This window comes from Jaculus jaculus, chromosome 3 (assembly GCF_020740685.1).
Source record: "Jaculus jaculus isolate mJacJac1 chromosome 3, mJacJac1.mat.Y.cur, whole genome shotgun sequence".
Taxonomy (NCBI): domain Eukaryota; kingdom Metazoa; phylum Chordata; class Mammalia; order Rodentia; family Dipodidae; genus Jaculus; species Jaculus jaculus.
The window spans coordinates 69,792,898-69,807,180 of record NC_059104.1 but is presented as its reverse complement, the minus strand read 5'-3'; the positions used below and the strand labels follow the sequence as shown (position 1 = coordinate 69,807,180).

The following is a 14,283-nucleotide window of genomic DNA, read 5'->3' as shown; positions in this document are numbered from 1 at the left end:
TCAAAATTCCAAAGGCTTTCTTCATGGAAATAGAAAAAACAATCCAAAAATTCATTTGGAATCACAAAAAACCTCGAATATCTAAAATAATACTGAGCAACAAAAAAGAGGCTGGTGGTATCACCATACCTGATTTTAACCTATACTACAGAGCCATAGTAACAAAAACAGCATGGTACTGGCACAAAAACAGACATGTAGATCAGTGGAACAGAATAGAGGACCCAGATGTAAGCCCAAGTAGCTATAGCCACCTGATATTCGATAAAAATGCCAAAAATACTCATTGGAGAAGAGACAGCCTCTTCAGCAAATGGTGTTTGAAAACTGGATAAATATTTGCAGAAGGATGAAAATAGATTCTTCTCTCTCGCCATGCACAAGAATTAAGTCCAAATGGATTAAAGACCTTAACATCAGACTGGAAACTTTGAAACTGCTAGAGGAAAAATTAGGGGAAACCCTTCAACATATTGGTCTTGGCAAAGACTTTCTGAATACAACCCCAATTGCTCAGGCAATAAAACCACAGATTAACCACTGGGACCTAATGAAATTACAAAGATTTTGCACCGCAAAGGACACAGTGAAAAAAGCAAAGAGGCAACCTACAGAATGGGAAAAAATCTTCGCCAGCTATATATCTGATAGAGGATTAATATCTAGGATATACAAAGAACTCAAAAAGTTAAATAATAAGGAATCAAACAAGCCAATCAAAAAATGGGCTATGGAGCTAAATAGAGAGTTCTCAAAGGAAGAAATACGAATGGCATATAAGCATCTAAAAAAATGTTCTACGTCACTAGTCATCAGGCAAATGCAGATTAAAACTACATTGAGATTCCATCTCACTCCTGTCAGATTGGCCACCATCATGAAAACAAATGATCATAAATGTTGGCGGGGATGTGGAAAAAAAGGAACCCTTCTGCACTGCTGGTAGGAATGCAATCTGGTCCAGCCATTGTGGAAAACAGTGTGGAGGTTCCTAAAACAGCTAGAGATTGATCTACCATATGACCCAGCTATAGCGCTCCTAGGCATATATCCAAAGGACTCATCTCATTTCCTTAGAAGTACATGCTCAACCATGTTTATTGCTGCTCAATTTATAATAGCTGGGAAATGGAACCAGCCTAGATGTCCCTCAACAGATGAGTGGATAATGAAGATGTGGTACATTTATACAATGGAGTTCTACTCAGCAGTAAAGAAAAATGAAGTTATGAAATTTGCGGAAAAATGGATGGACCTGGAAAGTATTATACTAAGTGAGGTAACCCAGGCCCAGAAAGCCAAGCGCCACATTTTCTCTCTCATATGTGGATCCTAGCTACAGATGATTGGGCTTCTGCGTGAGAATGAAAATACTTAGTAGCAGAGGCCAGTAAGTTGAAAAGGAGACATAAAGGGTGGGGAAAGGAAGGGAGGAGGATACTTAATAGGTTGATATTGTATATATGTAATTACAATGATTGTAATGGGGAGGTAATATGATGGAGAATGGAATTTCAAACGGGAAAGTGTGGGGGTGGGGAGGGAGGGAATTACCATGGGATATATTTTATAATCATGGAAAATGTTAATAAAAATTAAAAAAAAAACACTACTGTTTACAATGCCCTAAGGGAAAACACAGAGAACAGGATAATAAAGAAATCCTGAGTTCAAAATTATCTGTATTTCAATTTCAGTATGTATCAGTGAGGCAGTTAAAGTTACCTCTTCAAGTGGAGAATGAGGTAGTTTAGGGTTAGCAGGGACCCTGAAAGTAAAAGTATCTAATGTAAGAAATCTCCTTGAGCTTGTAACGAGAAAACCAGTTCTGTCTTACTTACTTTTTCTCTTAAAGGAGTTTGGAAGCTTCCACCTTGCTGGAGGCCAGAAATATCAGAAGAAAGGTCTGGTATTTCCTTATCTCTTCTCCTCTAAAGGAGTGGCCCTTCCCTAGAAACCAGGTATAGGGACTGCAAGAAGCCTAGCCACCTGGTATAGAAACTGATCAGCTCACTACATATCCAGTAAAGCCTTGTTAAGTCCAGGGCAATAACTTTTGGTGGGCTTTCCCATTTCTGGGGACCCCTCCTACTTTACAGGAGCTCTGTCTTCTGTCCTTCTCTTGAGTGTTACAACAAAATCATTCTATACTTCACCCTATATGGTCTGTGGATTTTATTCTTCAAATTGATAAGTCAAAAACCTGGAGGCCACTGACTCAGTGGAAATGTTGTATGACTGTGGCTGTCTGAAACCCGAACTCCTTGGTTAAAGCCCAACCAAGAACCAAGGAAAGGCTCCATACATCTCAAATATATCTCAAAAATTACTTTATAATTCTACTTATAAAGAGGATAGTAAGAAAGGAGAGGGGAGAGGTGAAGAGAGGAGAAGAGAGAGGAGAGTGGATGGGAGGGGAGGAGAAGAGAGGGGAGGAGAGGAGAGGGGAGGAGGGAAGGAGAAGATAAGAGAAGGGAGGAGAGGAGAGCAGATGAGAGGGGAAAAGAGGGGAAGGGGTCTATCTTCATTATCACTCTGCCCAGAATGTCAAAGGACATACCAGATTTGCTATTTACCATTCTATTACACAATTGCTTATATAGCTGAAACATTAACTTCCATATGTACTGACTCAAACACAGTGAGCACCAAGCAAGCACAGTAACACACATCACAGTAAGGACTCTTTGCATTAAAGATCAGTGTTGGGGTAAAGTTACAGCAAAATGTAATCCAAGCTTATGATTTCTTCTCCCAGTAATGATGAAACATCTTCTAGACTACCTCTAGGAGCATAAATCACAACTTGGTAATATAGATTGCATAATTTCCACTGCCAATATGTTTCCTTTTTAAACTAATTAACACAATTAGAAAATGTTAAAATTCAGGTTACTATTCAGAATTAAGAAGATCTACTAGAGTAAATAAGACTAAAATAGAAAGTAAGCTTAAAGATTTAAGAAAATAAATGAAACATGAACGATAGTAAGCTAGATAACTTTGGAGCAAGCATTCAAAATGCTTATGACAAGATAAATAATTAAGCTAAGAATGAATAAAATCTAACAGCAAAAGGTACAAGTCTAAGGGATAATACTTAATAACTTTATTAAGTATGTAACAGTTACATATCTAATCTAATTAAAAAGTGACAGAAAAAAACAAGGCATATACCAAATACAATTTTTACTTTACCGTTCTAATTTGCTGTACAGCGCACACAACACATCATACTTCTTCAACAGTCTGGACATAGCATTATCAACTTTGGTACTGGTGTCAATTTCTTTTAGTAAATCAAAGAATTTATATATACTGTAAAGAATAAAACAGAAAAACAAGAATCAGTAACTTTTCAAATTTGCTTTAGCAATGCATTGGTAGTATCTTGATGAGCATAGTTGCCTTCTAAATTTTCTTTATTTTAAAATCATAGATATTTTAATTCAAAAGTTAATAACTCGTACCAAATGACTAACTTGTCATTTGAAAAGATTTTTGTTTTTGCATTTCTCCCAATATCTATATGTAATTATATCTATTAAAGGTAAGAATACAATAAAAAGAGAGGTCATAAAATATATATGTGTGTGTGTGTGTGTGTGTGTATATAATATATATTATACATACATACATATATGTATGTATGTAACATATATATATGTATGTATGTATGTATGTATAATTTCTAAATGTATATGTATTCAGTTTTTCCATTAAATGTATTTTTTTTGTTTTGGGTTTTTTGGTTTTTTTTTTGGTTTTTTGAGGTAGGGTCTCACTCTATCTCAGGCTGACCTGTAATTTACTATGGAGTCTCAGGGTGGCCTTGAACTCATGGCAATCCTCCCACCTCTGCCTTCCAAGTGCTGGGACTAAAGGTGTGTGCCATTAAATGTATTTTTAACTCATATATAAAAATACAAGAAACATTTTTATGGGGTACCATGTAATATTATTATTCATGTACAAGTTGTACAATGTAATAATTTTTTTTCGAGGTAGAGTCTCACTGTAGTCCAGACTGACCTGGAATTCACTATGTGGCCTCAGGGTGGCCTTGAACTCTCAGTGATCCTCCTACCTCTGCCTCCTGAGTGATGGGATTAAAGGTGTGTGCCACCACATCGGGCTTAATGTGGTATTTTTGATTAAGCTTCCTTAGTCTCCGGCACATGGCACCCTGTTGGAGGAGGTGTCACTGTCAGCAGAGCTTGAGTCTAGCCCTAAGGTGTTCAGTCACCTCCTTGTGCTTCCTGGTACTAGATACTGTCTCTCTGCTATGGCTATATGATGAAGTAAGATAGCTTCTTTTGCCATGATGAAGCTTCCCCTAGAATGTGTATGCCTGAAATAACCCCTTTCATCTCATAAACTTCTGGTCAGGTACTTTGTCCCAGCAACACAAAGGTAACTACAACACAATCTGCTACAATTATTTACCACTCCATTCTTTAAATATTCAATGGAAATAACTGAACTCCTGTATCTGAACTTCTGTATGCTTTTCAATGTGAGGGTTGTAAATTTCTAAAACAAAATTAGTATATTCTTAAAGCTCAATAAAATATTAACTATTCAGCCAAGTATTATAACTAACATTGAATATCCAATTGTTTTAAATGAATGTCAAAATATCTACTATATTAAAGTCTTAAGCTTCAATAAATCATCTATATTTCTTTAAGATACATCGCTATTTTTATAAAAGTTTAAATACTGAATAAACCTACTTAATAAGTCTGTCTTTTGGTATAATTGACCAACAGCTATGATTAATAAAGGCTATAGGTGAACAGATAAGTATTCATAGAATACAAACTGCTACATTTTTTTTTATTTTTTTATTTTTTTTGGTTTTTCGAGGTAGGGTCTCACTCTGGTCCAGGCTGACCTGGAATTAACTCTGTAGTCTCAGGGTGGCCTTGAACTCATGGCGATCCTCCTACCTCTGCCTCCCGAGTGCTGGGATTAAAGGCGTGCGCCACCACGCCCGGCAGCAAACTGCTACATTTTTTAATGCTACATTTTTAATTGAGAATTTTATTATGAAACTGCTATTGGGGAAGGGGACTATTGAGGCAGGGTCTTACTCTAGCCAAGGCTGACCTGGAATTTACTATATAGTCTCAGGATGGCCTCAAACTCATGGTGATCCTCCTACTTCTGCCTCCCAAGTGCTGGGATTAAAGGTGTACATCACCACACCCAGTAATTGCAACATTTTTAAGAAATGCAGACTTCTATGTAAGATGGCAGCATAGTAGACACACCATAACAGCCTAGGGAGGAAAATAAGGAGAAACACAAATACAAAATATACTCTTTTACTGAAAAGTGAAGGTATACAAGTTATTATCAAACACAGCTGAGAAGCAGGAGAAACCAAGATCTTCCAGAAAGAAGGAAACTGGCCAGAATCCCACCTAGGCACCTGTGGCCCCTACCTGCGAGTTCCCTACTGCCAGGACAGGTCAGCAGGAGCAGAAAGTAAGTAAAGGGATTTTCCATTCACATCAACCTCCTACCAAAGTCAAGGAACCTGAAGGTGAAAAGAGCAGGGGGGCCAGTTGAGCAGCTAAAGGAGATATAAACAGGGTCACCTGAGCAGTTCCAATAAGACTCCAAGCACCCTACATAGCCTCCTATCCCCCAGCCATCAGGGCCATGAACCTCCAGAGAATTCATTCATGGCTAACACCCAGAGGGATCAAGGTGGGCACTCAGCATTACTGAGATTAGAAGCCATCCAAAAGGTAACAGGGCCTATAGCCCTGCAGTGGAAGTGCTAATCTCTCTTTCCATATCAGAAAAGGTTATGTATTACAGTTGGCTGATATATTCTTGGTTGGCTTTACCATTCTCAAATAAGCTGTATTTTGATGTTGACTATTGTCTTTCATGTTTCCTAATTTTAGAGCCTTTGTCTTTTTCTTCTGTCATTATTGGTGGCAAGGTCTGACTGGTCCCAGGCTAACTTGGAATCTCTTTCAGACAAGATCTCAACCTCCTAGTTGACAGTATTAAGGGTATGAGGCAACATACCCCTTAGGAACTTTGGCTTTATCAGATTATCTGTTTATTTTAATCCCCATGCTTGTATAAATTATCTGTGCTAGTTTTGATTGAACATGTATATTGCTCAGTTGAATTTTAGAATTTGACAGTAAAATTTGCTCCACCCACTGTACTATAATATTTGAATAGCAGACAAACTCATTAGCTAGGGTTACTTCTGCTATTTCTCTTAGGGAGATGAAAAAGGTTCCATTACAATAGATACCACAGAAATTCAGAAAATCATAGGGACATTCTTTAAAAATATATACTCTACTAAGTTTGAAAATCTGAAAGAAATGGATGATTTCCTTGCTTTATATGACCTATCAAACTTAAATCAAGATGAGATCAACCACTTAAATATACCTATAAAAAGTATGGAGATCAAAGCAGTTATAAAAAGTCTCCCAACTAGAAAAAGTTCAGGCCTGGATGGATTCACTGGTGAATCTTAGCAGACCTTCATGGAAGAACTAACACCAAAGCTTCTCAAACTTTTCCATGAAATAGAATAGGAAGGAATTCTACTAAACACCTTTTACAAAAACAGCATCAATTTATATCAAAAACAGACAAAGATAGAGCAAAAAAATAACATTACAGACCAATCATTTCATGAACATAAATGCAAAACTTATCAACAAATTATTGGCACACAGAATATAAGACTGTATCAGAAAGACAATTCACCCCAACCAAGTAGGCTTTATCAGAGATGTGGGATGGTTCAACATATGCAAATCAATAACTGTAATATATAATGTAGATGGCCTAAAGGAAAAAAATCACATGATCATCTCATTAGATGCAAAAAAAAAAAAACATCTGACAGAATCCAACATTCCTTCATAATAGAAGTTCTACAAAAACTGGAAATAGAAGGAACATACCTCAACATAATAAAGGCTATTTATGACAAACCTCCTACAATCAACATAATACTAAATGAAGAAAAACTTGAAGCTTTTCCACTAAAATCAGGAACAAAACAAGGGTGTTCACTGTCCCACTTTTATTTAATATAGTACTGGAAGTCTTAGCCATAGCAATAAGGCAAGAGACACACATAAAAGGGATACAAATTGGAAAGGAGAAGATCAAATTATCATTATTTGCAGATTGTATGATTATATACATAAAGGACCCTAAAGACTCTACCAGCAAACTATTAGAGCTGATAAACTCATGGCAATATTGTAGTATACAAAACAAATACATAGAAATCTGTAGTCTTCCTATATGCTCACAAAAAATACACTGAAGATAAAATCAGGAAATCACTCCCATTCAAAATTGCATCAGAAAAATAAATAAAGTATCTTGGAATAAATCTAACCAAGGAAGTGAAGGATCTCTACAATGAAACCATTAAAATATTCAAGACAGAAATTGCAAAAGACACTAGGAAATGGAAAGACATTTCATGTTATTGGATTGGAAGAATCAATATTGTGAAAATGTCAATCTTACCAAAAGCAATCTACATATGTAATGCAATCCCCAACAAATTCTAAAGGCACTCTTCACAGAAACAGACAAAAAGAGAAAATGGAGAAGAGAGAGGAGGGGAGGGGAAGGGAGGGGAGGGGAAGGCAGGAAGAGAGGACTTAGTAGGATAGTATTATATATATGTAAGTAGAAGAATAGATTAGTGGGGATGGAAAAGCCTAAGTGAGGTCAGGAGTAGAGAGTAAGAAAAGGTGGGGGGAGGGCTAATCAAAATCTAAGAGTGTATAAATAATTCACAGGGAAACTTATTTTCTTGGACAATGGCAAATGCAGAAGCCACAGATTGTTATTAGAACATTTTCAGTGCTAGGGATAGGACATGTTCCAGTGAGTTTGTTGGCCAAGGAGGTCACTGATACCCGCAAAACATTACAGGCCATTGCCGAGGCCCTTGGTTTCCCACCAGGAATACATGGTAAGACCCTATTGCTGAGGACTCCACATGCTTGAGCTGCAGGTTCACTGAGAAACTCTGCTGGAGCTGAGCTGAAAACCTCCTCCATGTAGACCACCTGACAGAAAGCTGGAAAAAGCCACACTGCCATGCAGTACAATGGGAGAGAGAGAAAACACCAGTGGAGATAAACAACAGGGGACATGCAAGCTTTAAATTTGGCCAGGAAGGCCAAATGAGCCAACAGGTGCAATAGTAGCATGTCTGACATAGGGGAAACCAACTATTCTCTAATTAGACTGGAGGCCTGCTCCGTGGGAGGGAATACATGCCTGATATTGAAAACCTACGATGGGGGAAGTCATGAGCCCTTGGGGGTGTAACAACCGCTGGTGTCTCACTAAATGTTTATACTGTGCTCATCATACTGCCAGATAAGCACTTCTCTTAATGTTCATACCCATAAATTAATGCTGCTCTCACTTTTGGTTAGAGAAGCTTCTCTTTACAGATGGCAATGACATTGGGATGACTCAGAAGGCACCATCGTGACAAGCAGAAGCAGCAAAGGAGTGCTCAACGCAGAAACATCTCTATCACACCTTCCAAGGCTCAGGGTCCCTTGTAGAAGTGGAGGAAAGAATGTAAGAGCCAAAGGAAGGGTAGGACTCCTTACAGTGCACTCTTCCAGACACAAAATGACCTGGATATCTATGACCTCACAGTGTCTGGTACTACATACACAAGTCCATCACAATAGGAGGAAAAGATGATGATATCAAAATGAAAGATTGATTGAGAGGGGGAAGGGATATCATAGAAAGTGGAGTTGCAAAGGGGTAAATGGGGGGAGAGAGAATTAGCATAGTTTATTGTCTATAATTATGGAAGTTATCAAAAAATAAATAAAAAAGAAATGTAGCCTTGAGCTGAAGAGATTGCCCAACACTTTTTAAAGGCACTTGTTTGCAAAGCTTGTTGCCCTAGGTTCAATTCCCTAGTACCCATGTAAAGCCAGATGCACAAAGTAGCGCATGCACCTGGAATTCATTTTCAGTGGCAAGAGGCCCTGTTGTGCGCATTCTCATATGCATTCATATTCTCTATCTCCTTGCAGATAAATGAATAATTTTTTTAAATAGAGCCTAAATCAGCTTTAACCAAATCTATGAGAAAATAACTAACACAAATATTTTATATTTAGCTTAATTTTAGCATTTTCACTGGTTTCCAAAAACTTATTAAGAGGAATTTATAGAAGTATGTTTTTAATGACAAAGACCTAAATTCATGTAAGAAAATTTACCTGGTTTCTATGCTTTTCTGCAGCTCTGTAAAAGTGAATGGCATTTCATCTAGATCAACTGCTGCAATGAAGATACAGGTTCCCCAGAGTTCCTTCTTCTTTTCAATATAACCTTCCTGAAAACAAAGAAATATTCAAATCATTAAATCATTCACACATTAGAATCTAGGCTAAAATATATAATAATAATAATTTAATAATACACTTTTTTTTGCTATTCTCTTATTGAGAGAACGGGCACACCAGGGGCTCTACCACAGCAAACAAACTCCAGAAACATGTGTTACTTTGTACATCTGGCTTTACATGGGTACTAGGTAATCAAACTTAGGTCCTTAGAATTTATAGGCAAGTGCCTTTCCACTGAGCCATCTGCCCCGGCCCCAATTTCTTTCTTATTAAGCATAAGAAAATAATTTTTTAAATCCTTGTAATGGTATATACCTAAAAATGTCACATTTTACATCAATATCACAAATGCTGAAATTTTAGATTATAATGCCAAAATAATTACAAAAAAAATAGGAAATATCTTCCTATGGAAACTTGAATAGTTAATCAGTCTTTTGAAATAATTTCCTTCATCAGTAACCCAATGTCATAAAGTTACATTAAAATATTTTAGAATCTACAACATAGAACTTTTTAAAAAAACCTACTTTCTCATTACATTATCCTTCTTTTGCTCTAAATTCATTTTTCCTTTTGTTGTTGATTTTTTTTCAAGGTATGGTCTCACTCTAGCCCAGGCTGATCTGGCACTTTACTGTGCAGTTCCCAGGCTGGCCTCAAGCTCATAGTGATTCTCCTATATCTACTTTCTGAGGACTTGGATTAAAAGGATGCACCACCTTCATTGAAGTATTTTCTAAGCTTGCATAATTCCATACCTCTATTGTACAATGCAAACAGTGCATACCTCATGTGGTGGTTTGACTTAGGTGTTCCCCATCATTTATGTGGTCTGAATGCAAGTACTCCAGTTGGTGGCAATTTGGAAATTAGAGCTTCCTAGAGGCAGTGTATTGTTGCAGGCAGGCAGGTTATAGCCAGCTTCTCCTTGCCAGTGTTTAGCACACTCCCCTGCTGCTCTTGTTTACCTGACGTTGGCCAGGAGGTGATGTATAGCCTCTGTTCATGCCAAGTTTTCCCCTGCCCTTCATTCCATAAGCCAAAATAAACCCTTTCTTTCCATAAACTTCTTTTGGTCAGGTATTTTCTGACAACAATGAAAACAATAACAATAAAACTGATACTAAGAAGTGGGGTTATTGTTACTAAAAGCCTGATGGTGTGGCTTTTGTCCTTCTGGAGCTTATTTGCAAGAGGAATGTGGAAGGATTTAAAACCTTGGCCTGAGAGGGACCTTGCAGGGCTTGTAGGTACAGCTTGATGGACTATTCTGGTCAGAGTTGAAAGATATAAGGACTTTGGGGTTTGGCTTATGAGGGGAAGAAAGAGCTTTGTCCAGACAGGGCTAAATTTAGACAGTTTGTATGAAAGGTCCATATACTGAGAACTTGTGTAGAGTTGCACTGTGTAAAAATGGACTGGTAGAAGCCGGGCGTGGTGGCGCATGCCTTTAATCCCAGCACTCGGGAGGCAGAGGTAGGAGGATCACCGCCAGTCCGAGGCCACCCTGAGACTACATAGTTAATACCAAGTCAGCCTGGACTAGAGTGAGACCTTGCCTTGAAAAACCTAACAAAAAAGAAAAGAAAAGAAAAATGGACTGGTAGGAGAAAAGAGATATGACACAGAAAGAAATGAAAGCCTTGGGCTGAAACTGCTAATTATGCAGCTGCAATTGTTTGAAAAATTATAACCATTGAGATTAGGTCAGCTGATCTATATTAGGATAGCAGGAAGAATGTAGACCCTTTTGAAGAAAGGGGCCTGAATGCTGAAGAAGTTCTCTGTTCTTCAAAGTTGGCTCCATTCCGTGTATTAATAAGTTGACAGCCCACTTCAGACTACAGCGTATAACAAATGCAGAAAAGAAAGGGTCATTGAATTTGCAACACAGTTTTGTTTTTGGAAATGGCCATCATTATCAGTGTGAAGCAGGCTTGTTAGATTACCTGCATGGAGGTCCAATGAAGCCAAGAGTATGAACAGTGAGTTATAACAGACCCAGTGGAGACATCAGGACTGAGGGATGGCTGCCAAGGATAACTGACAGCACTGGATATACCTCAGGGTAGCCAAGCTGCAGGGGAAGAAATGGAACTCCAAAAACTCATCACAATTTGAACTCTGGAGACTCTTCACTGGTTAGAGATGTTGGACTTGGAGCTACAGAACTTGATATTTGCACTGTTTGTTTTAAATCTTGTACTGGTTCAGTTTTTCCTTGTTATGCCCAATGCCATGTTTTGCAGTGCAAATGTTTATTTTGGGTCATTATGTTTTGTTTTGTTTTTTGGTATTATGGATCAGTTAAAATACCTTGGACTATGGGGATGTATCAACATCACTGGAATTGATAAAAACTATAGGGACTTTTAAAGTGGGACTGAATGCATTGCATTTTTATATCATGGATGGTTATCAGTTTATGGGGCCAGAGGCAGAATGTCATAGTTTGATTCAGGTGTCCCCCGTAAACGTATGTGTTCTGAATTCTAGGTCCCCAGCTGGTGATAGTTTGGGAATTGGAGCTTGCTAGAGGCAATTTACTGGGGGCAGGAGTGTTACAGCCAGCTTTTGGCGCACTCTCCTGCCACTCTTGTCCACCTGATGTTGACCAGGAGGTAATGTACAGCCTCTGTTCATGACAAGTTTTCCTCTGCCATCCTGGATCTTCCCCTTAAGTCTGTAAGCCAAAATAAACACTTTCCTCCCATAAACTATTTTGGTGGTGCATTTTCTGCCAGCAATGAGAAGCCAACTATAGCATCTCACTTTGTAAGAATTAAGTGAGATTTAGAAAGCCCTTAGCACAACATATTTAGTAATGGATGAGTGAGGTTTATTCAAGATCATTAAAATACTTTCAATATCATTACAATCCTCCTTCCAACAACAGATAGCACCTTGTAGATATATAAACTTTATAGTTAAAATTTGGATAATACGAAGTTGCAAAGAAATGAAGTACCAGGTTATCTAATGACCAAGTAACTGACTAAAACTACCCGTTAAGAGAAGTAAAGGTGTGGTGGTTTGATTCAGGTGCCCCCCATAAACTTAGGTGTTCTGAATGCTAGGTTCTCAGCTGATAGAAATTTGGGAATTAATGCCTCCTGGAGGGAGTGTATTGTTGGGGTGGGCTTATGGGTGTTATAACCAGTTTCCCCTTGCCAGTTTTTGGCACACTCTCCTGCTGCTATTGTCCACCTTATTTTGGCCAGGGGGTGATGTCCAGCCTCTGCTCATGCCATTATTTTCCCCTGCCATCGTGGAGCTTCACCTCAAGCCTATGAGCCAAAATAAACCTCTTTTTCCCAGAGGCTGCTCTTGGCTGGGTGATTTCTACCAGGAATGTGAACTGGACTGCTACTGTAAAGTGGTACCCAGGAGTGAGATTGCTGCTAGACACCTGACTATGTGGCTCTAGCCTTTTGGAGCTGATTTTCAAGAGGAATATGGAAGGACTTGAAACCTTGGCCTAAGAGATGCCTTGCAGTGCTGTAAGTACACCTTGATTGACTATTCTGGTCAGAGCTTCAAGACGTGAACGCAGTTAAGAACTGTGGCCTGTGAGGTTTGCTTATGAGGGTGAGAAAGAGCTTTGCTTGGACTGGACTAGCAGTTTGTGTGAAAAGCTTACTGTAATGGCCATGTCCTGAGAAGTTGTGCAGGGATGCATTGCACACAAATGAACTGGTGTGAGCAGAGGCATGTAGCACAGAAAAAATGAAATCTTTGTGTCTAAACTGCTACCCATTCACCTGCAAATTGTTTGAGAGATTACAACCATTGAAAGTGGGCCAGCTGACCTGTATTGGGGTAACAGGAAGAATGTAGACTCTTCAGAAAGGGCCTGAGTGCTCAAGAAGTATCTTGTTCTTCAAAGTCTGCTTTATTACCTCCGCCCATTAACAAATTGGCACCCTACCTGGTATTATGGAGTATAAGAAATGCAGGAAAGAGAGGGTAATTGAGTTTGCAACACGGTCTTGTGAAAATGGCCATAGGCAGTGTGAAGCAGGTTTGCTGGATGCCTGCATGGAGACTCCATAGGGCCATGAGGATGAACAGTGGATTGCAGAGGAGACCCAGTGGAGCTGCCGGGATGACGAGATGGCTGCTAAGTAAAGCTGCCAGCCCCAGTGAAGCTTTCCAGGACTGTGAGTAGCCTAGCTGGAGGGACGGAATTGGAATGCCAGAGATTTGTTGCTGGTTAGAATTATCAAACTTGCAGATTTGTCATTGGCTAGAGTTGTTGGACTTGAAGCTACAGAGTTTGTTTGTCCCAGTTGTTTTAAATCTTGCATTGGTTGAATGTTTTACATCATGTATGGATATCAAGTTTATGAGGGTCAGGGGTGGAATGTGGTGGTTTGATTCAGGTTTTCCCCATAAACTTAGATGTTTTGAATGCTAGGTTCCCAGCTGATAGAGATTTGGGAATTAATGCCTCCTGGAAAAAGTATATTGTTGGGGGCAGGCTTATGGGTGTTACAGCCAGTTTCCCCTTGCTAGTGTTTGGAACACTCTCCTGTTGCTATTGTCCACCTTATGTTGGCCAGGGGTGATGTCCATCCTCTGCTCACGTCATTGTTTTCCCTTGCCATCGTGGAGTTTCCCCTCGAGCCTGTACGCCAAAATAAACCTCTTTTTCTCAGAAGTTGCTCTTAGTTGGGTGAGTTCTACCAGCAATGCGAACCTGACTGCAACAAAGGGCACAATACAACGTTGCACTGTTTGGAAACATTTCCCAAGCTTTACAATAAGGGGACTTTCTGATTTATCAAACTATTAAAAAAATCATTTCCAAGGCGAAAGAGAGAGAGAAAGAATATGCCAGACTTCCAGCCACTGCAAACAAACTCTAGATGCAGGTGCC

At 38.9% G+C, this 14,283-nt stretch overlaps 1 protein-coding gene across 1 annotated transcript in view; it reads right to left on the bottom strand.

Moving 5' to 3' along the window:
* Rb1 (RB transcriptional corepressor 1) overlaps positions 1-14,283 on the bottom strand; it is a 199,842-nt gene that overhangs the window by 159,966 nt on the left and 25,593 nt on the right. The window contains exons 3-4 of the mRNA XM_045145284.1: positions 9,273-9,388; positions 3,199-3,318 (exon numbers count right to left, since the gene is read on the bottom strand). Of these exons, the coding sequence (XP_045001219.1) occupies positions 3,199-3,318; positions 9,273-9,388 (236 nt within the window). The remainder of the gene's footprint in view (positions 1-3,198; positions 3,319-9,272; positions 9,389-14,283) is intronic.